Genomic DNA, 24,388 nt, shown 5'->3' with positions numbered 1-24,388 from the left:
GCTGAGGGTAAATATTGGTTTAGCCTGGGAAGCGGAAGGCCCAGATGGCAGTGTGGTCCTCAGCTGGGGATCAATCATGCTCAGCGCCTCCAAGCTGAGGCGCGCCCTGGATAGAGGACCTGACCCAAGCCCCTATCTGCCGGGGGCCTGGAGAACCCACCCAGCAGCACGTGGCCCTTGGAAGCCCACCCTAGGAGTCTCCACACAGCTCTCTCCTCAGTAGGCAGGCGTGGGTCTTTTACCAAGACCTGGGAACCTGTGCATGGCAAGGGATGGAATAGAATGCATAAGCCCTTGGGAGCTCCCACCTCATCCCCTCCTAGAACCCTCCTGGACCCAGCCCCACCATTTAGGGGTGTTGATAGCATTCTCCCTCTGACCTTACTCCCAGATCAGCCTGAGAGATCTGGGTTCCAGGCCTGGTGGGGCTGATGAGCAGCTGGGAGAGTTTGGGCAGGCCCCTCCCCATCTCCGGGTCTCGTACTTCTCCACTGTCAAGCAGCCAGTCCCTCTTACTGAACAACCTGACAGCACAAAAGCTGCTGGAAGCTTTCAGCTCTCATGGCTCTCTCCCCTGTGATGCATACACATACCCACACCTGTGCACACCCCTCACCTCCACAAGTCACCCACTACCTCTCCACCTCATTCCTTCCCCTCCTGGATCTGCTCCCCTACTGACTGCCAATTCCCCACCTCTGTGCCTGTGGACACCCCTCCGTCTGACCTAAATTGTTCCTCAACCAATCCATTTTTTTCACCTCACTCAGTTCCTGACTTAAAACTTGTCTCCTACAGGAAGTCCTCCTGGATTGCTCTCCAGCTGCACTCCCCTCCCACATATACACACAGTTTTACTCTTCAGCTCACACTTGATTGCAGAATTGAACTTGGACCACCTTGCATCAGTTATATTATGTGTCCCCCAGGGAAAACATTATTCCAGGAGAGGGGCTGGGTTTTCAATTCTTCTGTCTCCCACCTGCCCCCACATAGTACCTAGGCTGTGGTGGGCACTGAGGGATGCTCTGGAGCTCCCTCGTAAGTGGGCTCTTGGCCCACCAGCCTCCTGATGGGACTCACAGATGCTCTTCCTGAATCAACATTTCTGAGAGGAGCAAGGAGATCTTGAGACACTGGGATAGGAGCTTCTTTCTCCATGTATTAATCACCCAATAAAATCTGTGTTTATTTAGTTGCTGGCAGGTCCCTTCTCCCTGGAGGAAGGAAGTTGTTATTCTTGACGATACCAGCCTGGGCTTGAGCCAGGGTGCCCCAAAGAAAGAGGTGATCTGCGGAACTCCAGCATAACAGGGAGGAGGGCCTGCTTGGGCTGTGGCATGGGCACCATAACAGGGAGGAGGGCCTGCTGGGGCTGTGGCATGGGCACCATAACAGGGAAGAGGGCCTGCTGGGGCCATGGCATGTGCACCACTGTAGGCTTGGATTCTGGTCAGGGCAGGGAGGACCGTCCATTGGGGAGAGACACCAGCCCCTGCCTCCACTCTGTCCGGGGACACAACCCATCCACCCATGGCCTGACCTGCTTACCTACCATGTGCCAGCTACCCTGGGAAGCCTCTGGTCTAAGGAACAAACACAGAGCAGGTAAGGTTGGGAGGGCTTTGACCACAGGCTTCAGACAAAGGGGACAGGGGCAGGCCTGGCAGAAAATCCCTGAAGATCAGACATTGGTTTGGGGGACAATCACCCCAGGAAAGACTGGCCCAGCTTCAGAGCCACCAAGACAGACAGCGACTTTCTTCAGAGGAGAGACAGCAGTGGGGAGAAGGACACCAAGACCAGGGAAAGCAAAAAGGGTGAGAGGATCTAGGTCGAGGGAGAGAGAAAAGCCCAGAAAGATACAGGTGCAGTAAAGGGGCAAGCGATGGAGAGAGGGAGAGGTAGGAAGTGGGGTGGAGAGGAAAGAGGAGGCAGGGAAGGAAGCTGACCCTGAGGCTACCTGGGGTAGAGGGGAGTATCTCAGAAGACAGGCACTAAAGGAAGGTGGAGAGATCACGCCCACCTCAGGAGATCTCTGGATGAATCTCTGTGTCTCCCTCTCTATCTTTAGCAAAAAAAAAAAAAAAATTCAGGAGGAATAAAATGAAGTGATATCTTTATCTGCCAATTGAATTTAGGGGCCATAATCAGTGTTTGAAAATACCCAGGGATTATGGTGATTTACAGCTGGGACGGAATCAGCTGGGGCCTTAACCTTATCAGGTGTGCAGAGAGGAGCCTGTCGGGAACTCCAAATGCAACTGAAAACACTGCGTGCAAGCCCATTGATAGTCACAGGGGGATGGGGCTAGACCAGGTCAGGCCACCTGGGCTCTGGCCCAGGGTGGGCCCTTCAGATTATTCTCCAAGCCCTCCTCAGCCCCTGAGGGTGGGAAGCCCCATGCCCTCTGGCGTGTTCCTCTTCATTCCCATGTGCCAGGACCCTCCTGGAACTTGCAGGCCCAGCCCAAGTCTTCTCTTCCGAGAAGGCCTCCTGGCCTCCACCCTCCCCCACTGACCTCAGCCTCCTCTGACTTCCTGCCTCCTTTTATGTTTAAACCAGCTGGAGGGTAATGGGAAAGGTGTTGCTTTTGGCATCAGAACGCCCAGTTCAAGTCAGGGTTCTGCCACATCCCTACATGGGCAAGCCAGGTCTTGAGTGGGCCTCAGTTATCTCCCTGCCAAATGGGGATAAAAACCACTCCCTGTGGGGCCTGCTTCAGAGGGGTTAAATGGGATAACTGGATAGAAACCATCTCGGCAGATGGAAGGCATCCCATGACCACAGCAGTTAGCGATTTACTGGCTTCTCTTGGGTTGTGCCCTGAGTGCCTGCATCGTCTGCAGTGTTTGCTTCATCTCCCTAACTTCCCAGTGAGCCTGGGCTATCTGTGGGCAGGGCTGGGTCGCCCTTGGCCCCTACCCACCTGCCGTTTTCTTCATCTAACAAGGCATCCGCCCTCTCATTCGTCCCCCCCTACTACTCTCCCCGACCCACCCTGCAAATATTCCTCCACATCCTCTGCAGGTCAGGCAGAAGCCTCCACCCCGGAGAGCAGCCCGACTGAGTGAGAGGTGGATTCTTCCCCATCTTGCAGGGAAGTGGACATATGGACAGACCAAGGCTCTGCCGATGCTCAGTACTGAGAGAAGCGCCAGCACCACTTGGTGGCACACAGAGATGGAGAGGAGAATTCCGCCCAGAAAGGCTTCAGAGGGGGCTTTGGGGCTGGCCTTGAAGCCAGAGTGGGGACTGTGAGGAAGGGCACATTTTCTTAGGGAAAAGCAAGAATGTCACCCCACTACCTTCACCCGCCCACCCCTCAACAAGACTGTGGCTTTCTTGGGAGCAGAGACTTCGCCTTTCACTATGTGGCTGAGCCCTGGGCTAAGTCAGAGCCTTCACAACCATTATCCAGGTGGGAAGCCTGAGGCTCAGGCAGAAGTGGTCAGGTTAGAGCTCAAACTCAAACGCTGGGACTCCAGTGCCTTGAAGTATGGGGCCCTGAGGATACCAGAGCAGCGCCAAGGCATTCACTCGAGCCCTGCGTGAGGAACTGCCCTCCCCAGGATGAGTGGGGACGAATGACAGTCACTGACCCCTTACTGTGCATCAGCTGCTTCTCAAAGAACCCCGAGAAAGCATTTAGCCCCACATTACAGATGAAGAAACTGAGGCCCCACACCTAGTACAGCGCGAGGCTAGGATCTGCCGGTCTCTGTAGCTCAGGGGCGTGAACACTGCCCTTTCTGCCCCGCTGCAGGCACACCCGTTTCACAGAGAAAATGCAAAGCGCCTGGGCTCCCTTCTTCAGTTGCTGAGACCCACAACTGCCCAGTTCCAGGCTCTGAACGTGTCATCGTGAATGCAGAAACACTTCTGTTGAGGTGAAAAACAGAAAGTTCCCAAACTACTAGCTAATAAAAACCGCTTCCTGATGTTTGGAAGTCAACAAACAGGCTTCTGACTCATTTCTTTGTTTTTACTATCACTGACTTTTTGCTCAAATAAAGGTGTTGTGGAAAAGAAGAGCTTCACTGTGGCTAGGCTCTAAAGTCAGAAAGGAAAAAAAACATTTTTCAACCACCTTCATGGCCTCTTTCTCTGCAGGGAGCGGCGGGTAGAGATGGCAGAAGGAAAGAGTGTTGCTTGAGCATATACTTGGTACCCGAGACTGTGCTGGGCGCTTTACTCACGGCCTCCTTGATGGAACTTAATCTTCCCACCAACCCATTTCACAGATGAGGAAGCTGAGGCTTGCGCAGCCTCTGCCTGGAAGCAAAGCCAGTTTGCTGATGGCCTGATTTGTACCCAGAGTCTGCATGTGTGCACGTGCACTTGAGTGCCTGTGCACAAGGAGAGCCAGGTGGGAAGGAGCCTGGTCTGGGAGTCAGGTGACCTGAGTTCTAGTCCTACCTTAACCACCAACTCGCTGTGTGACCCTAGGAAGTCGGAGATTCTCCTGTCCTCTTCCAGCCCCGGTACTTGTGCCATTGCAGGGAAGCCTGGGCCCTGAGCATGCCAGGCTGCTTCCCGAGGCTCCTCCTCCTTGCTCTCTCGCTCTCCTGAAACAGCCTAACTTACGCTGGGGGCCAGGGAGCAGCCAAGAGTCTTAGCTCCCCCAGTGCCTTCTGCCCCTGGATCCTACCCTTTTATCCAACATCCCTGCAAAAGGCACTAGGGTGGGCTTGGAACCCAGTCTTCTGGAAGGCTGCAGAGCCCAGGGCCTGACAGCTGGCTTTAGAGCTGGAGACTCAGGGCTGGCTCTACCCCTCAAGGGCCATAGCTCCTGGGACCATGATGCAACCTTCCTGGACTTGAGTTTCTGCCCAATAACGGGGTCTCCCTCCCAGGGTTGCTATGAAAACAGGCAAGAATGAAGTGCCTTGCACATAGTAAGTGTTCTATGAACTGTGGTTGTGATGGTTAATTTAATTACTTCTGGGGGTGGTGGTCTTTGAGGTCGCCATTTATGATTGTGAAGGTTGCACACTGCCCAAGGCACCACCTGAGAGGCTGCAGAGAGCAGAAATCACACCGAGGTTCCACTGAAAAGCAATGGGCCTGGAGGAAAGGAGCTCTCTGCAGTTCATGCCAAGGCTCCCAGGGCTGCCCCTGTTCCCCTTGGCACCAGTCAGAAAGGGGTCCCTACGCGTGATGGGATTGAACAGTGCCAGGCTGCAGTGCCCAGAGGTTGAGGGGTGTCCCCTGCACCAAGGGGCCAGAGGGGCAGGCACTCACCAAGCAGCTGGACGCCCCGCGTGAGGCCGTAGACGTCCACCAGGGCCCAGAGCGGGTCAGCCGTGCGGACCCCGCTGAAGAACAGCATGACAGCCGAGTCGTTGATGCGGTGGAAGACACGACCCTTCTTGTCCACCCAGAAAGCGATGATGTTGCCCTCATTGGCAAACTCCTCAGGCAGCGCCTTGGCCCAGAAGCCACTCTGGGACACCAGGTCGGGGCAGGCGTACTTGGGCAGCGAGTCAGGGTGGATGCGGGACGGGTCCTTGCTGGTGAAGCCCAGCCGCAGGGCCCCGCTCCAGCAGCACTGCTTCTTGGTGATCTGGGTGGCAGGGGGTGGCCTCAGCCCACCCTCTCCCACTTGGCCAATCAGACCAAGGGTAGCCCCCCTCGGGTGGACTCCCTGGAGCATCCCACAGCAGCCTGCCCACCATTCCAGCACGGTTCCCTCCCAGGAGCCCTCCCTGCTGGGAAGACAGCAAGGGGTTCCCGAGGCCACCGCCCTCCCGGTTCCTTCCTTGTCACACAGGGAGGTTGAGAAAGGCATAAGGAAGAGGGAAGAGGGTCACCAGAGAGAAAGGTGGGGGCAGGGAGTGGTGGTGGGGGTGGCAGCAGGCAGAGTCCAGAGGCCCAGGGAACGCCGTGAGGGAAGCAGGAAGCACGGGGCGGGGGCGGGGGCAGGGGGCAGGCCCACCTTCAGCCTGACTTGCTCGTAGATGAGGACCGGGCGGTTGCTGAAGGTGATGGCGTTGCAGAAGCTGGCCTGCCTCTTGACAGCCTTGTGGCTGAGGTCCATGAGGATCTGGGAGCCCTTGGTGTGTGGGTGGAAGAGCAGCGGCGTGGCTGGGAGCCCCCCACCAGGCAGCACCGCTGGGCAGTGCTTCTGCTTGTGGTGGCATCGGTGAGAAGTGACGGGGAAGGGGCCCCCGATGGAGTCTGCAAAGGAACAGGCCACAGTGTCAGAGAACTTGACGGGTCCACGAGCCAGACCAGAGTCCCCTAGGTAAGGGAGGAGGCTGGGCATGACCAGAAGTCACCCGGAGCCCAGTTCTTCCACCACTGTTGCCACCCCTTGCCACCATCCTTCTGCCACCATCTCTCACCATCTCCCACTCCACCATCTGCCACCATGCTCTACTGGTTCACTACCCACCACTTCCCCCTCAGCCTTCCCCATCACCTTCCACCCCCACCCTCTCCCACCTCCTCTCCCTACTAGTACTTAACACCCTCTGCCTTTCACCACCTACCATGGTAGCACATCGCCTTTACTACTGCCCTCCACCACCACTCACTGGCACTCCACCATCCTTGGTTTGTTTATTTATTTTATTCAATAAATATTTATGACATATCTGCTGAATACCAAGCTCTGTCCTGAGCACTGGAGACACAGACATGAAACATACATGGATCCTGTCCTCCGGGCTGTCACTAACTGGCTCTGTGACCTTGGGGAAGACAACACTTCCCTCTCTGGCACAATGGGTGGCCTCTACTCTGTGGCTCCAAGACAAGTCTCAGCAGCACAGGCAGCATTAATTAATACACAGCCTCAGGGGCTGGGGACTCTGGTGGGGCCCCCAAGATCCATGCCCTGTCCTTCAGGAGGTGGAGCCCGCCCATCCTGTCATCGTGGGGAAAGAGAACAATGAAGAATCTCCGGAGGAGAAGTGGGTGGAGCCGTAGAAAGCCACAAAACGTGACAGAGGCCTTCTGGGATGTTTCAAATTTTGGTCCTCCAAGGCAGGAATTTAATGATGCAAAGAGCTCGGCATTGGGCCTGTCCAGACCCTTCCACTCCCTAGAGGAGGAGGAGCGGCTTCCAGGAAGGAGATGGAAGACAGGGAGAGAAGGGAGAGGGAGAGGCCCAGCCCTCCGTCCGGGCTGTGTTGGCTTTGGTCTGCATCCCTCTGTACCACTTTGCATTTCCAATCCCCCTCTGCTCCAGAGGCCCCAGACAACAGTCTCCAAAGCCCCAGGCCAGCCGGACACCCTGTGCATGAGCCCCCGGGCCCCTCTAGAGCAGCTTCCTGCCTGCCAGGCTCACTAGGAAGGGGTGGTACGAGGAGGCGTTCACCTTGTCCTCACCAAGGAGACAAGACGGGAACGGCTGAACAGTGCAAGGGCTTTGGAAGCCGTCAGGCTAGGAAGGCTGGAAATGCTCAGAAGAGACCCAGATAGTGAAGAGACCCAGATAGTCTGGAAAGGCTGCCTGGAAGAAGCTGAATGGCCTCTGGATAGTGCAGAGGAGGGGAGGCCATTTCAGGGAAGGGGATGCTGGGAAGAAGGGCAGAGAGTGGCACTGGCTACAGGTGCCTTGCCTGGAAAAGATGCCCACTGGGCTCCGGCCAGCCTCAGACACAGCTTGACTTTTGGTTTCATAAAATATGTGCTGGTGAAAGGCAACATCACACATTACTGAGGTTTGCATCCAGAGGTAGAAATGGAAGCATAAGAGAAAAATCACCCCTGCTGTGTGGGTAGCTAACACATCGTGGTGCATCTGCACAACAGAATACTACTCAGCAGTAAAGAGCAATGAACTACCGATATGAATAACAACATAGATGAATTTCAAAATAATGATGTGAGTGAAATCAGCCTGTTAAAAACAAAGCAATATATGATTCCTGGAGCAACTGCAGGGCTTCCATTCCCTTCAAAACCCTTCCTCTCCTTCCATTTTGTATCAAATTCTAGAAAGTGCACATGAAGCTGTAGTGATCAAAAGCAGATAAGTGGCCCGGGCACGATGGCTCACACCTGTAATCTCAGCACTTTGGGAGGGTGAAGTGGGCAGATTACCTGAGGTCAAGAGTTCGAGACCAGCCTGCGCAATATGGTGAAACCCCATCTCTACTAAAAATATAAAAATTAGCCAGGCATGGTGGCAGGCACCTGTAGTTCAAGCTACTCGGGAGGCTGAGGCAGGAGAATCACTTGAACCCAGAAGGTGGAGGTTGCAGTGAGCCAAGATCGTTCCACTGCATTCCAGCCTGGGAAACACAGCAAGACTCTGTCTCAAACACACACACACACACACACACACACACACACACACACACACACACAAAACGAAACAAAACAAAAAAACAAAAGCAGATGAGTGGAAACCTGCGATGGTCGGGGGAGACAGGCAGGATTACCAACAAGCACAAGGCGACATTTGGCAGTGTGGCTGTGTTCCTTTATTTTTTTTTTAATGAGTGGTTTTCAATGGTCTATGTGTTCCTTATCTTGATGTGGTAATGATTTCATAGGTGTACACTATGTCAAAACTCATCAAATTAGACGCTTTAAACATGTGCAGTTTAGTGTATGTCAGTTATACCTCCCTGAAGCAGTTTTTAAAACCCTGCTGAGCCCAGCTGCTGCTGAGAGCCTTTCCTCTGGGGTTCCCCCTCCCCAGCCTCCACTCAGAATCCATGGAGCAACTGCAGGGCCACTAATCTCTTCAAAATGCTTCCTCTCCTTCCCACCCATCCTACTCGAGGTCCTGGGGCCCTGGGTAAAGGCGCAGAAAACACTGACTCTGGGCAAATATAGTGGAGACACAAGGGGCCAGAGACCCAGCCCGTGGAAGACATTCCCCAAGGCTCCCTTCCAGAGAGGACCCCTGCCAATCCCAGTGTTGGGTAAGGGGTTGAGGGTGGGGCTGGCACCCTGCCACCCTGGCTGGCAGCAGAACAGACAGAGGAGGTGGGGCCAGGAGGACTCTGGGCCAGGGGTACCATGTGCACCCAGGCATGTGGGCTCCAAAAACACACTCATGGGCACACACATACACCTGTGAGCATGCAAAAGTAATCCCAACCCTAGGCCATTCATCCTCTCCTGTATCCCTGAGACCAAGAACCACATACTTACACATGTACTGTGACACACACATGCAGTCATGTACACATGGATGTGCAGAACAATACATACAAAACACACGCCTATCACACATGGGTCATATGCATCAAATAATAGTGGCAGCCATTTGCCAAACTCTGAACTAGTTTTACACACACTTACTGGTTTCACCCTTATGGCAAACTTATAACTATTAAACTTATTATCAACCAATTTACAGACGACAAATATGTGCCTCAGGGAGATTAAGTGGCTTGCCCAGGGTCACAGAACCAGTAAGAAATGGACCTAGAAGCCAAACCCAGCAATCTGACTGCAGAATCTTTGTTATTGGCCGTTAAGCATTAAGAGGCCAGACACAGTGGCTCACACCTGTAATCCCAGCATTTTGGGAGGCCAAGGCAGGAGGATCACTTCAGACCTAGAAGTTGGAGACCAGCTTGGGCAACAAAAGCAAGACCTCATCTCTACAAAAAATTTAAAAATTAGCTGAATGTGGTGGTGCGTGCCTGTACTGAGTCCCACTAGTCCCAGCTACTCAGGAGGCTGAGGCAGGAAGATCCTTGAGCCCAGGGGTTGAGGCTGCAGTGAGCCATGATCATGCTACCGCATTCCAGCCTGGGTCAGAGTGCGACTGTGTCTCAAAAAAATTAAAAGGCATTAATAGCCAAGAATTCATGGATTTAGTGTGCTGGATAAATTTTTTTTTTTTTTTTTTTTTTTTTTTTTGAGACGGAGTCTTGCTCTGTCGCCCGGGCTGGAGTGCAGTGGCCGGATCTCAGCTCACTGCAAGCTCCGCCTCCCAGGTTTACGCCATTCTCCTGCCTCAGCCTCCCGAGTAGCGGGGACTACAGGCGCCCGCCACTTCGCCCGGCTAGTTTTTTGTGTTTTTAGTAGAGACGGGGTTTCACCGTGTTAGCCAGGATGGTCTCGATCTCCTGACCTCGTGATCCGCCCATCTCGGCCTCCCAAAGTGCTGGGATTACAGGCTTGAGCCACCGCGCCCGGCCCCTAAATTTTTAAAATGCAAATTAAAAAATACTCATAACCTATAAACTATGAAAAAAAACACACAAAGATTCCTTCAGGCTGGGTGCAGTGGCTCACACGTGTAATCCAAGCACTTTGGGAGGCCAAGGCAAGTGGATCACTTGAGGTCATGAGTTCGAGACCAGCCTGGCCAACATGGTGAAACCCCGTCTCTACTAAAAATACAAAAATTATCTGGGAAGGGTGGCACATACCTGTAATCCCAGCCACTTGGGAGGCTGAGGCACAAGAACTGCTTAAACCCAGGAGGCGGACAGTTGCAGTGAGCCGAAATGGCACCACTGCACACCAGCCTGGGTGACAGAGCAAGACTCTGTCTCAAAAAAGAAAGAAAAGAAAAAAGGTTCTTTCATGTACCACCCAAAAGCATCTCATGTAGCATACATACAGGGCAATACATTGATACATGTATTTATCTGTATGCCACCAAAACACAGAAATGTAAACCATGTCCTCAGCCCTCCTGCATTCCTGCTGGGACGCGACACAACCTGGAAAACCAATGTTGAAAATGGTTTGGCAGTTTCTCATGAAGCGAAAAACGCCTAATGTATGTCCCCAGCACTCGCACTTCTGGGCATTTCCCCACAAGAAATGAAAACATGACCTGCACACAAATGTACAGCAGCTTTATTCATGATAACCCTGAACTAGAAAAAACTCAAACGTCCTTCAGCTGGTGAACAGTTAAAAATGTGGCAGCTCCATGCAATCACTACTCTGCAATAAAAAGGAACATAACCACTGATACACACACACACACACACACACAAATGGCTCTCAAAAGTATGCTACGTAAAAGAAGTCAGATGCAAAGGGCTGTAAGCTGTACGATTCCATCCGTGACATATGCTGGAAAAGGCAAAACTAGAGAGACACAGAGATCAGTAGGTATCAGAGAAAGAGAGCAGGGGAGAGATTTGACTACAAAGAGGCAGGAAGGAAGTTTTTATGGCGATAGAAGTGTTCCATATCTTAGCCTGGACAACACTGTGAGACCCCATCTCATTGTACAAATAAAAATAAAAAATTAGCCAGGCATGGTGTCTCGCACCTGTAATCCCAGCTACTTGGGAGGCTGAAGCGTGAAGATGGCTTGAGCCCAGGAATTTGAGATTGCAGTGAACTATGATAGCACCACTGCACTTCAGCCTGGGTGACAGAGCATGATTCCATCTCTAAAAAAAAAAGAAAAGAAAGAAATAATGTTCCATATCTTGAGATTGGGGTAGTGGTTACACAACTTGCACATTGTCAAAACTCACAAAACTACACATTTGAAAAGGACAAGTTTTACTATATACATATTATACCTCAATTTAAAAGTTACAGCTGGCTGGGTGCGGTGGCTCAGGTCTGTAATCCCAGCACTTTGGGAGGCCAAGGCAGGCTGATCACATGAGCCCAGGAGTTCGAGACCAGCCTGGGAACATGGCAAAATCCCTTCTCTACAAAAAAAAAAAAAACCTACAAAACTTAGCCAGACATGGTGGTGCACACCTGCAGTCCCAGCTGCTCAGGTGGCTAAGGCAGGAGGATCACTTGAGCCCGGAAGGTTGTAGTGAGCCGTGGTAGCACCATTGTACCCTATCCTGGGCAATAGAGCAAGACCCTGTCTCAAACAAAAAATTAAATTAAATTAAAAAATAAAATCTATAATACAACTAACAAGTCACATCTTCATTCAGACGGAGAGAAGAGAGGCTGCACTTTCTCACCACCACAGCACCGCCATCAGCTCACCCTGCACAGTGCCTTGGATGTAGCCGTCTACCAGAAGACCCCCAATGCTTGGTTGGGCCTGCCACCCTAACCCTTAAGTTCCTTCCACAGCTATGAAACAGAACAGGGGTTCCCTGCCCCAGGTATGGAGAGAGAGCACTTTGGTAGCTGCAAAGCCCCACTCACTGACTACTGTGCCTGTCTTCTGCCAACAGTGGGAATAGGTCGTCGGGGCAGCCATGGAGGCCAGGCCCGCCCTGAGCAGCTATCCTCAGCCCCTTCTCTCTGTACTCAGCTCGCTGTGTGATCATCGCCCACCAAGCCACCTCTGGGGAGACCACTTGAAAACCCTCTCTGGTGTGCTGGGCATTTCCTGCCATGGACTGTGGGCTCCTGTCATGTGGCAGGCCCCAGCAGCACTCCTGACCTGCCCCGCCCTGCTCCTGGCTCCAGGGGAGCCCCTGAGCACCCCTCACTCAATCTACCAATCCTGCCTCAGGAATAAGCACACCTGGGTTCTGTCCTCTCTTGTCCACCCTACGGCTACAGCCCTAACTCAGGCCTCACCACTCTTCTGAACCAGGGCAGGGGCCACGATGCGCTCTGCCCAGCACTCCTCTAGGGGGCGCTGTTCTCATGGACTACAAGCCTTCATCAGGGTGACCCCCTCCTCCCCCACTGTGGCTGCTCCTGCTTCTGCTACCCCCTCCTCCATCCCGGCTGGCATTAAAATATTGGGGGCAGGGAGTGGGGTGGCGAGCAGAAAGCAAAATGAGAATGAACTTTGGACATAGCTCTGGGGTGGGGCTTCCTCCCTACACTATCCAACAGGGTCCCTCCCAGCACTGGGACTATGACTCTTTAAGGTCCCTATTCTATGAATGAAGGAGTTGGATTCAGAATGGTTAAGCAACTCACTTGTGGTCACACAGCAGTTATGTGGCAGAACTGAGACTTGAACCCTGGTCTTCCAAGGCCACGTCTGGGGTACTTTACCCTACTCAGCCTCTGGTACTAGAGCTCCTTTTCCCCATGAGTCCAAGATGGCAGGCACTTCGGGGAAGGTTGTGTGCAGGAGGGGCTGGGCGCTAGGGGAGCAGCTGTAGCAAAGGGCCTCGAAATGGGGGGTGTGTGGGCTGCACAGCTGCTCCACCAGGGGCACACACACTGGATGGAGCCCCAGTTGTGCCACCTGGCTCTCAGCAGAGCTCCCAGGGAGGGCCCTCAAGTGACAGGTTTACAGGCTTCTTGGGAGCCCCACCGGGGGCATCCTCCTCAGGCAAGGCTGCTGCTGACATGGTAGAAACTCCCCCGACAGCCCCATTCCTCCTGGGCATTTATGAGCTGCCAGACACAAGCCTGGCCAGCCCTCTGGGTGACCCTCAGCTGGCGGACCACATTCCTGCCTCTCAGCGGGGTCCCGGGGCAGACGCCTGGACACACATAGCCTCCAGAGTGACCTCCCCATGGCCCCCACCAAGCTCTGCCCCAGAACCACTGGTAGAGCCCCAGATGCCCTAGGCTGGTCTCAGCTGGGCTGCCAAGGAGAGATGGGGGGAGCTCACCACCCCAGCCAAGAGCAGAGGCACTGATACTGACGCCAGTGCCCAGCCTCTCATGGCTTCAAGGGCAGTGTCTTGATTTATGCCCCCAACGCCATTCTGGCACAGATCCTCTGAAGTTAGGTTTACACATTGAGTGAGGAACCCAGATCTGAACCCAGGGCTGGCTGCCCCCAAACAAGGCAGCTCTGTCACTAACTGTAAGACCTCTGGGAGCCTCACTTTCCTCATCTGTAAAATGGGGTCATGGCAGGCCTTCATGGGATTCTTGTGAGGATTAAAATAGATGGTGTACGTAAAATTCAGTAAGTAGTTGCTATTATTATTATTATTATTCCTATTTATATCACTCTGCTTTCTATCCCCACACCTTTGCTCAAGCCATTCCCTCTGTCTCACCTGCGCCTCTCCAAACCCCACCCATCTTTCAAGGCCCAGCTAAAGCCCACTGCATCCAAGATCATCTTGTTTTGAACCCATGGTCCTGAATACCAGTGCTGGCATCATCATCTTCATCCAAGAGACAGTCTTGTCTCACTTTCTGGGCGGTGGAGCGAGGCACAGAGAATGAGCATTGGAGGCAAGAGGCCCTGGGTTCAAACCCTGACCAGGCCACAGACTTGCTGTGTGACTTTGGACAAGTTGCTTCACCTCTCTGGACCTTGATTTATTTCTCTGTAAAATGAAGCTCATCATAGCCGCGCTGCCCAACTCTCTAGGCTGTAGTGATGCCCCGGTAAATTTACAGATGTGAAAGAATTTTGCAAACTTTAACACTTGATCTCAACATAAGGTCTTTTTAAAAACATAAAAGCAAACATAACCACTGCAGGAAGTGATCGGCTCATTTCAGCCCAGTGGGAAACCAATAACTTCAGTCCTATTTTACCCCAAACGTCCTAATCTCAGATTGCCAGGGTGGTCCTGATTTGGACTCACTTATCTGCATTAACTGAACAGGGCTCTGGGGGAAAGGATTTAGGAGAACGGCTGGAAAGCTGGGGATGCCTGACTCCTGGTGGGAGATGGACAGGTGGGGATGGAACTTGGGGGGCAGAGATGATTGTAAAACTGGGCAGAATTAAACTTCTTTGGGTTCCCTAAAGGGGCCTCTACCTCCCACACCTGCCTCTGATTTCCAGGCTTGGCCCAAGCCCACTTCTGTGCTGGGAACCTTTCCTTCCTCCTTCCCACCTATATATCTGCCTTTCTCATGCATCCTTCAGATGTAGATTTTTTCCAGACTAGGTTAGGGGCCTTACTATGGACCTCTGAGGACCCCATAAGCCCCCTAACGGAGCACCCATCACCAAGCAGCCTTTCCCAACCCTGGTTCTTACACAAGATTAAGCCCAGATACCCCAAGGCACTTGTTGTATGCAATGCATTGACTTGTCTCTTCTGCCTCCAGAATGGTTTGGTTCTATGCCATCCTCAGGAGAGTTGAGAAGTCACTCCCATCAGCTTCTGTGTTCTGCAGAGTAGCACTGCACCGGGAAAGGCTGCAGGGTTATTTGTGCCTGTCTATCCCCCTGATGGACTGTGAGCCTCCGCAGCGCAGAGACCACTTTCTTTTTTTTGAGACCGAGTCTGGCTCTGTCACCTAGGCTGGAGTGCCGTGGCCTAATCTCGGCTCACTGCAACCTCCACCTCCCAGGCTCAAGAGATTCTCCTGCCTCAGCCTCCTGAGTAGCTGGGATTACAGGCACAAGCCACCACGCCTGGCTAATTTTTCTATTTTTAGTAGAGACGGGGTTTTACCATGTTGGTCAGGCTGGTCTCAAACTCCTGACCTCATGATCTGCCCACCTAGGCCTCCCAAAATGCTGGGATTACAGGCATAAGCCACAGCGCCCAGCCCCATTGTCTTTTTTACTGCTGTTTCCCCATAGCCTAGTTCACAGCACACAGCAGGTCCTCAATAAAAGTTGCTCAATGAATTGCTAGTGTTTGATTCTTCTATCTACTGATGAATTGGCAGGAGTTCAGGCAGCACCCATTTTGTGCCTTGCCCTTTCTGGTGTCCAGTGGAGAAATTAGAAAAAGAATGGAATAAAGGGAGCAGCCCCCTTCCCTGCCTAGCATGCCTGACTACAGCCTGCCTGCTCAAGAACCTTCAATAGCTCCTCACTTGCCGGCAGTAGAAAAGAATCAGATAAGGAAGGCCATGAGGGTTGATTCTTTCTTGTGTATCAAACGCTGCAGCGTTTGCCCTTCAAACACAACCTGAACACACCCTCCAATCCCTGCAAGGCAGGTGTCTATGGGAACAACCCCTACAATGGCCCCAACAATCCCCGCATCCGCCTCTTGGCCTTCAGGCCCTTGTGTGACCCCTTCCCCTTAAGCGTGGGTTGGGCCTAACATGTAGCTTCGAATGAATAGAATACAGAGGAAGTGGCCGGGTGCAGCGGCTCACACCTGTAATCCCAACACTATGGGAGGCCCAGGCGGGTGGATCACCTGAGGTCAGGAGTTCGAGTCCAGCCTGGCCAACATGGTGAAACCCTGTCTCTACTAAAAATACAAAAAAATTAGCCGGGTATGGTGACGGGCACCTGTAATCCCAGCTACTCGGGAGGCTGAGGCAGGAGAATTGCTTGAACCCGGGAGGTGGAGGTTGTAGTGAGCTGAGATCACACCACTGCACTCTAGCCTGGGTGACAAGAGTGAGACTCCTATCTCAAAAAAAAAAAAAAAAAAAAATAGAATACAGAGGAAGTAATGGAATGTCACACCCAAGACTGGGTTATAAAAAGACTGTGGCTCCCATCTTGGTTACTCTCTTGCCTCTCCTAAATTGCTCCCTCAGGGGGAAGCCAGTCACCATGGTGTAGGGCCACTCCGTGGAGAAGCCCATTTGGCAAGGGACCAAGGACTGCCCATAGCCACAGGAGTAAGTTTGGCAAGCCTTTTGATGCAGCCACAGCCAACAATGTGACAGCAACCTCACGACAGACATGAAGCCAGAGGCACCTAGCTAAACAGCACAGAGATTCCTGAGCCACAGAAACTGGGAGAGCATTAAATGTTTGTTGTTTTAAGCTGCTAAGTTTTGGAATAATTTGTTAAGCGGCAATAGATGACTAAAACAGTATCAATAGTTCCATTTCACAGATAAGGAAACAGAGGCTATGAGGCGTAACAACTTGACCCAAAGTCACATAGCTGGTAAGTGGCAGAGCTGGGCTCTGAACTCAGATCTGTCGCACTGTGCAAAGGTTCCTCCATGGACCCCAGCTAGCTGTCTGGCATGCTCAGTCCCCTCTCTCCTCCTAAGTCAGTTTCTCCATGAACACCGCAGCCCCCGTGCATGCCCAGGGTGGGGGCCATGTTAGCACCCTAGCACCTCCCACACAGCGCCTGGCATGGGAACAGTAGGTCCTGCTGCTCCCTGGAAGATGAATGAACCTATCATGACAGGGTGGGTGAAAGAAAGTGGTAGGGAACGGGCAAGACAGGCACCTTCATAGCCAAGTTAATCCCCAACTGAGCCTCTTGCTCTCACTCACTCTGCAACATCCCCATACCGACATTTCTAGCAGCCAGAGGTGTATACAGCTGTGACTCCCAATTCCTCACTGCTGGGAAGAGGACCATCCTCCTCCTCTCCCTCTTGTGTCCTACCTCAAGATTCCAGGAGGGGACTCCAAATGTTAACTCTTCAGGGCTCAGCTCCCAATCCCTGTCCCTGTCCTCCCAGCACCTCCCCAAAGCCCCCCAGGCCAGGCCTGGAGAATGGGGGGAAGCGCAGCCCAGTAACATCAGCACCCCTAGTTCCCCATATCAAATCCATAGTCATGCATGTGTACATGCGTGCACACACACAGATGGCAGGTGTGCCTCATGGCAGACACAAGCACTGTTGTGTAGGCCCAGAAGCGCTGGGGGACACAGAGGCAGCAGGTGAGTGTGTATGTGTGTGTGCATGCGTGTAAGTATATGTGTGTGTGAATGTGTTTATGTGTGCACTTGTGGCTGTATGTGTGTGTATGTGTGCACGAATGTGTGCATGCATTGTGTATATGCGTGCATGGGCATATGTGTGTGTATATATATGTGTGTGTATGTGTGCGTGCGTGTGTGTGTGCACCTGCGTGTGCATGTGTGTGATGTGTGCGTGCGCGCATGTATGTGTGTGCATGTGTGTGTGCATGTGTGTGCATGTGCGCATGAGTGTATGTGCACGTGTGTGTGTATGCGCTGGCAAGCACACACAGGTCTAGAGGAGCCTCCACAAAAACTTTCATAAAAGCACACTGTGGAGTACTTACCATGTAACTTACCCTTCCCAATTTACAGAAGTGAACACTGAGACGCAGACAGATGAAGGGACTGACCCAAAGTCACACAGCCAGCAAGAGCAGAACAGGATTCAAACTCTCCCGGAGAATAACTGCTCCTCCTTCCCTTCCTCTCCAAATACTGCCTGGCCTCACTGCCCAGCCCTGGCCTCACCTCCCTGATGGTTCCCCCACCCACCCCCTCAGGCCACCTTCAGCTCCAACTGCCCTGCTGTCCAGCAGGCAAGGGCCTCTGTCCACCCCATACTCTTCCCCCCTACCCACTAAGCCAGCATCTGCTGGGAGCCACTGTGTGCCAGGCGCCAGGCTGAGGTAAGGGAACGCAGAGCTAGAGTGACCTGATGCCCACCTCCCTGGAATCCACAGGCACGAGCGGGGTGTGGGGGTGTGCACCTTCAAGCTCCGGAGCTCCCCTTGGCCTAAGCCCCCAGAGCTGCTGCCAGGAGATGGGTGGCTCCCTCTGCTAATCTCACAAGGCCACTGGATGCCTTCTCCACTGCTGCCTGCTTGAAGATTAAGGAACCCAAGAAGGGTAAGTAGGGGACCGGCTGCAGAAGGAAGAAGGCCTGGCTTCCCCACTGAGGCAACAGCTGTGTGGCCTCAGTTAGCCATTTCCCTTTCCTGGCCGCAGCCTCTCCCTCTGTGACAGGAGGGGGTGGGAGCCACTATCTCGGGTCCTTGTACACCAGCATCCTCTGACACTCAGGCTTGTTAAATCCAGAGACTAACCTGAGGGTGACATGTATGTCTGGGTGCATGTGCATGTGTCACCTACACATCAGCCGTCAGCAAGGGGTCCATTCCTTGCCCTGAGGGAGCACTGAAGGGAGGTGAAGGAGGAAGGTGGGGGGAAAGGAAGAAGAGAGGACAGCAGAGGCGAGAGGAGGGAGGCCTCCCAGTGTCACTGCTGCCTCCCTCTTCGCACTCCCCTTCCCACCCCTGTCAGCCTGCCCTCAAGACTGGGAGCAGCTCTGGAAACCTGCCGGATGGAAGAGATCAAGCGTGTAACCACTGAAACCATTTTCCAAACATGAATTCATTTCCCCATGGGTGTCCTGCCAGGCTGGTCCCAGAGGAGCCCATCTCCTCACCACCAGCCGCACTACACACACACAGACACACACAGACACACACACACACACACACACAGAGGCATGGCACAGGCACAGAGGACCACAGATGTGGCTGCCCCCGCATGGAAACATAGGCACGGCAACACACAGTCGCTTCAATCCACAGTTACAGACACATCACACAGGTACACAGAGATCTAAAACACAGATACACATCTGTTGACATCAGAAGCTCAGAGAGCCAAAACACATCCACAAACAAAACACACAATTAGATAACCCCCGACACACATACAGAGTCCTGGGTCCTCCTCTGTCGCCCTCCCCTCACCCACTTTAACGTAGCAATCCAAAATGTTTGACCTGAAACAAGCCGAAAGTCCAAGGCCCTAAAGAAAATACAATCAGCCAGGCGCAGTGGCTCACGCCTGTAATCCCAGCACTTTGGGAGGCTGAGGCGGGTGGATCACGAGGTCAGGAGTTCAAGACCAGCCTGTACAACATGGTGAAACTCCGTCTCTACTAAAAATACAAAAAATTAGCCGGGCAAGGCGGCAGGTGCCTGTAATCCCAGCTACTCAGGAGGCTGAGGCAGAGAATTGCTTGAACTCAGGAGGCGGAGGTTGCAGTGAGCCGAGATCGTGCCACTGCACTCCAGTCTGGGCGACACAGTGAGACTACGTCTCAAAAAAAAAAAAAAAAAAAGAGAAGAAAAATACAATCCAGGACCATTTCAATGTGCCTTCAGGAGCCCAGCTACAGGCTACGGCACCCCTAGGAAGGAGCAAACCCCTGTGTCTCATGCTGGCCCCAGCTCATTTCCCAGAAGAAGGTGAAACCAGAGCTGCTGGGGCAGCCAGGGCGTGTGTACAGCTGTGGGCACACATGGGCGTGGATGCGTGAGGACGCATATGCAAGGGTTCTGATGGGGGCGGGGGTTCGCTGTGTGGGCACAGGCAAACACTCCCTCTCCAGACCTTCCAACTCCTGTCCCCTCTACTTATGCAATGGCAAAGGCCAGGGCCAGCTTAGGGGAGGCCCCGCCTGGGAGGGCAGTGCTGGCAAAAGGGTGGAGGCCAAGGCAGATGGGGCATTTGATGAGCGCTCACTGATGGCCACCTAGCCTGGAGGCCCAATTCCTAGAGTTCTCAGAGCACCCCAAGTGATCCTCCTGCCTCCAGGGAAATGGGACAAATGAGAGGGAGGGAATATGACCCTGGGCCCAGGATGCCTTTCCAAGCCCTCCTGATTTTCTCCATGTTGAGTTCTCTGCTCACATGATTCATGTAATCCTCACAATAATCTTGTTTTCTTTTTTTCTTGAGACGAGGTCTTGCTATGTTGCCCAGGCTGGTCTCAAATTCCTGGGCTCAAGCAATCCTCCCACCTCAGCCTCCAAAGTGTCTGGGATTGCAGGCGTGAACACCGGACCTGGCCTGCACAGCAGTCTTAGGAGGAGGGTGCTATTACTAGTCTCATTGACAGGTGAGAAAACTGAGGCTCAGGAAGACATTTGCCTTCCTTACAAAACATATCCACCCACTCCCAGAGCATGAGCTAGGGTGGTCTCAGGTCCTCACCCTCTAGGGAGCCTGTGCTCCAGCTGGAGGACAGTGTAGTGTGTCCCGAGCCTGCTCTGAGGGCCTCTCTGTCCTTCACAGACCACAGGCTTGCCCAAGTCTGACTCCAGTGGAAAATGCCAGTCGGCTCCAGACCCTCTGCCAACAGGCCCCACCAGGGCCAGCAAGCCCTGAGAAGAACCCCCACCCCACAGATAGGCAAGGCCAGGCCCAGGTCAGTCCAATCCAAGTCTCCAGCCAAGGCCCAGGCCACTGGCAGTGCCCCTGGCCTGGCTCCGGATTATGTGTCTTCCAGGGCCTTCCATCTGTCACTTAGCCCTCCAAACCCAGGACAGAATTCATTTCCTTTTAAGAGAGCCAATCATTTGCTTTTCCTACATCTTTCCCTGTCTTTTTTCTTTTTTAATTAGAAATTACTCTCCCAAAGTCCAGAGCCTGGAAGGGAGAAGCCACCTGGTCACCAGTTCCGGCTGCAGCTGCCCATGCGCTCCTGCCGCCACCCTCCTTCCTTCCTGAGCCTCTCCCAGGTTCCTCAGTGCCCACTGGACTCGGCAGATGGACACTGTCCCACCTCCTAATACCCCGTCCAAGCAGGGAGCAGGGGACATAGGGGAGTGCATCAGGGACTCCCCAAGGTCAGCCCGCGCTGTTCTGGCCAGTTTGTAAAGGAACCCCAGTTCCCAGGGCCCAGGGAAGACACACAAGTCCCTAGGAAGGCTTCTCCTCTCTGGGTCTGTTGCCACATCGGCCACGGTGCTCCCCAGACCACAGTTCCAGAGCTAGGGGAACAAGAGGACAGGGGTTGGAGCAAGCAGGAGCTCTGCAAATGGGGAGCCAGCCAGTGACCCCCTCTCTTTCATCCCTTCAGCTCCAGGCTGTGGGTCTGTCTGACTGTGGACGTGACCTGCAGGGCTCAGAAGTTCGCTGGCCTCCCCCACAGAACACACACTTGGAGAAGCGAGGTCAGGCACTGTAGGGTGCTGTCACTTGCACACCCGTGTGCTTAGGCACAAGCCAGCACAGGTGCACACCCACAGGCACCTTCAGTGCCTACTCACGAGCAAAGACACTCATGCACACTCGGCACACATGTGGGTGCCCACATGTCTTTGCGGGGCTCCAGCAGAGAACACAGCACCACCTCCAAGGCCCACATCCCAGGGCCGACAAGCAGGTCCCCCCAGCTATCTAACTGTGGCTGCCTCTGTCCCGGGAGAGGCGGGTAGGGACACCCAGGACCTCGCATCCTACTTGGGGACTAGTCAGCACCTTGGTAAGAGGACATGGAGGTAAGAGGACAAGGAGACTTTGTGGGGAGCCTCAGCTGCCTGACTCCCACCATCAGTGGGAGGCGCCACTGTCAGGGAAGGCACCCCTCTTCCCGCTCTGCCCAGCTCCCTTGCTGCCCCCACCCCAGTGCCCACCACCAAAAGGTGTCCCTCACACAGCCCCAGACCCCCCATGGAGTGAAGAGGTAGGGGCATGACCAAGCCCTCAGCCCCAGCGCCCCTCTGCCGGGCCTCCCCAGGCGGTCTCCGGGCTAAGGTGGGCGGGCCCGCAGGCATCCGCAGGGCCTTACCATGGAGAGTGCTCCGGGTGATCTGTCCCCCCATCTCAGGCGGCGGGCAGTGCAGCCACCTCTGCTGGGCCGGCCGGCTGGTCACTGAGTCGCCCCGGCCGGCTGCTCCCCTCCTCCTCCCCCGTCTCCTCCCCCGCGGGCGGAGACCAGCATGGCAGGGCCGAGGCCCCTCCCGCGCCCCCACGCGCCCCCACGCGCCCCCTCCCGCACACGCGCACGCCGCCCGCCCGCGGCCAGCCGGCCACACGCGCACGCAGCACGCACACCCCTCCGGCCGCCGCCTCCCCGCTCCCACCCACTCCAGCCTCCCCACCTCCCGCGCTGGTACAGCCGATGGGATCTGTCATGTTTATTTACATAAGGAGGAGGAGACTGGAGGCTTCCTGAAATAGCAGCGAGCTCCAGAAAGCGAGCAGAGGCGCGCACACGCACACACATCCCCATCACACACAGCCCCATCTCAGGGATGCAGTGACACACACCCCTCCCTGAACGCCCAGGCCGACAGCCATTCATTCACCAGCCTCATGCACCTACTATATGCAGAGGTCCTGCTAGGTGACAGCAGACCCCCTGGGAGGCAAAACAGACATTGTCCCTGCCCTCAAGAGGTTCACAATCAAGCTGATGGAGCTGTTCATCAAGTGCTAACACCGTTTCTGTCTTCTTCCAGGCTCTGTTCCAAAGGCTTTGCAAGTATTAACTCCTTTGGTCCTCACAGGCTGAATGATGAGGTCAGTATTACAGTCATTATCAACAGGTACCATCTCTAAGATGATGATGATGGTCTTACAGATGAGAAAACTGAGACAAAGAGAGGCTGCTCACCTAAAAGGTGGCAAGGCTGGGATGCAAACCCAGGCAGTACAGCACCAGAATCCAGGCTTTTCCCCCCACACCAACCTGTCCCTTTAATCATGTACATACACACACACACACACCACACCCCAACACAGACCTGCACTATTCTTCTGCATCCTGTCACACAGATGTGACCTGTGGGCTCACAGGCACTTGGGAGCATTCACCACTGAGCACACTCAGCCATCTACTGCCCACCAGACATGTACTCACATGGTTACATACACACCTCTCAATGTACACACTCAACACAGGCCTGCTTCCACAGACTCACAAAGTTTCTAGAGGAATCTTAAGGTGGACACGGCACCCCACACTCAGGGAAGAGGGAAAGGTGCGGACAGAGGGGGAAGAGGGAGGCTGGGATGGCAGGCCCCTCCAGCCCTGGGCAGGGATGCCGGGAGCCCAGATCATCATCAAGAGAGCAGCTGCCATGCAGTGAACATGCACTGTGCACCAGGAACTGTGTGGGTGGCAGCGGCTATGATGATATCTGTTTTACAGAGAAGAAAGTGGAGGTTCTGAGAGGCTAAGGAGCTTGCCTGAGGTTACCCAGCAGATCACAGGCAGGACCAGGATTCAGGCCATGTCTGAGGGACAATGTCACCATCCAACACAAGCTCAGGGGCCTCTACCAGGACAATAGGACAGCACCCTCCCCCCTGGCCCTAGCCTGGACCCCCGCCCCTGTCCTCAAGGTCTAGGATCTTGGACCCCAGGGAAAGGAATGGGAGGGAAGAGAAAGCCAGTGGGCAGGTGGGAAGACAGAGGGGTAGGGGCTGAGGAAGGAGCCACAGGAAAGGTAGAGGCTGCCCCACAGCAGATGGAACTCAGAGACCTGGGCCCTGTAAGTGACTGGACTGGGTCCTGAGCCCACAGCTCAAGATCCTGCTGCTCCCACTTCTGAGTGGGTCTGGGGAAGGGGTTAGGAGAACAAGGAGGGCCATTCAGGCCTGACCTAGAGTCATCAGCAGAGGGTTCAGCAGGATCTGGGTGGGAGAGCAAACCCAGCCTGCCGAACCTCCTCCGAGCCAAAGGCACGCCCAAGACTTCTGGGAGAAGTCACGACACCCGAGTCCACACAAGGCAGCCCACTTTCCACAGGCACATGCCAGCTTGTGGCTGTGCAGTCACACGTACACACACGCACACACTTCCTGGCACGCGTACCCAGTTCCCATGGGGGCGGGAAGCTAAGTCAGTCTGACAAGGAGAAAGTAAGCCAAACTCTTTTTGACAGATAATGATCATAATAACAGCAAACACGAGGCCTTCCTGCGTGCTCTGCACTGCCCTGATCATGTGACGCATTTAACTTGTTCAATCCTCACGACAACCCTAAGAGATCAGTGTATGTGTATGCCCATTTTACAGATGAGGAAATTGAGGCCAAAAGAAGATGCTTTGGAGGCTGTTCCTGTAGCAGCAGAGTCAGCCTCCGCACCCTGCCTGCCTTTTAACACACCCAGCTGGCCCCTTGCCCACCAACCCCTCGCACATGCCCAGCCTGGCCTTCCTATGGCCCCACACCCAGACACCAGCCTCCCTCTCACC

General features: G+C 54.0%; 1 protein-coding gene across 2 annotated transcripts in view; it reads right to left on the bottom strand.

Moving 5' to 3' along the window:
- Nucleotides 1-24,388, bottom strand: part of NEURL1 (neuralized E3 ubiquitin protein ligase 1) — a 100,354-nt gene that overhangs the window by 15,891 nt on the left and 60,075 nt on the right. The window contains exons 1-3 of one of the 2 annotated variants that reach the window (XM_007964019.3): nt 21,974-22,129; nt 5,940-6,181; nt 5,246-5,567 (exon numbers count right to left, since the gene is read on the bottom strand). In XM_007964019.3, the coding sequence (XP_007962210.1) occupies nt 5,246-5,567; nt 5,940-6,181; nt 21,974-22,007 (598 nt within the window). In that variant the 5' untranslated portion in view covers nt 22,008-22,129. Of the gene's footprint in view, nt 1-5,245; nt 5,568-5,939; nt 6,182-21,973; nt 22,130-24,388 lie in introns of those variants that run through there. The other variant, XM_007964018.3, reaches the window with a different exon arrangement.

The sequence above is a fragment of the Chlorocebus sabaeus genome, chromosome 9 (genome assembly GCF_047675955.1).
Source record: "Chlorocebus sabaeus isolate Y175 chromosome 9, mChlSab1.0.hap1, whole genome shotgun sequence".
NCBI lineage: Eukaryota > Metazoa > Chordata > Mammalia > Primates > Cercopithecidae > Chlorocebus > Chlorocebus sabaeus.
The sequence above is the reverse complement of the archived record's forward strand: the minus strand, read 5'-3'. Positions and strand labels throughout refer to the sequence as shown.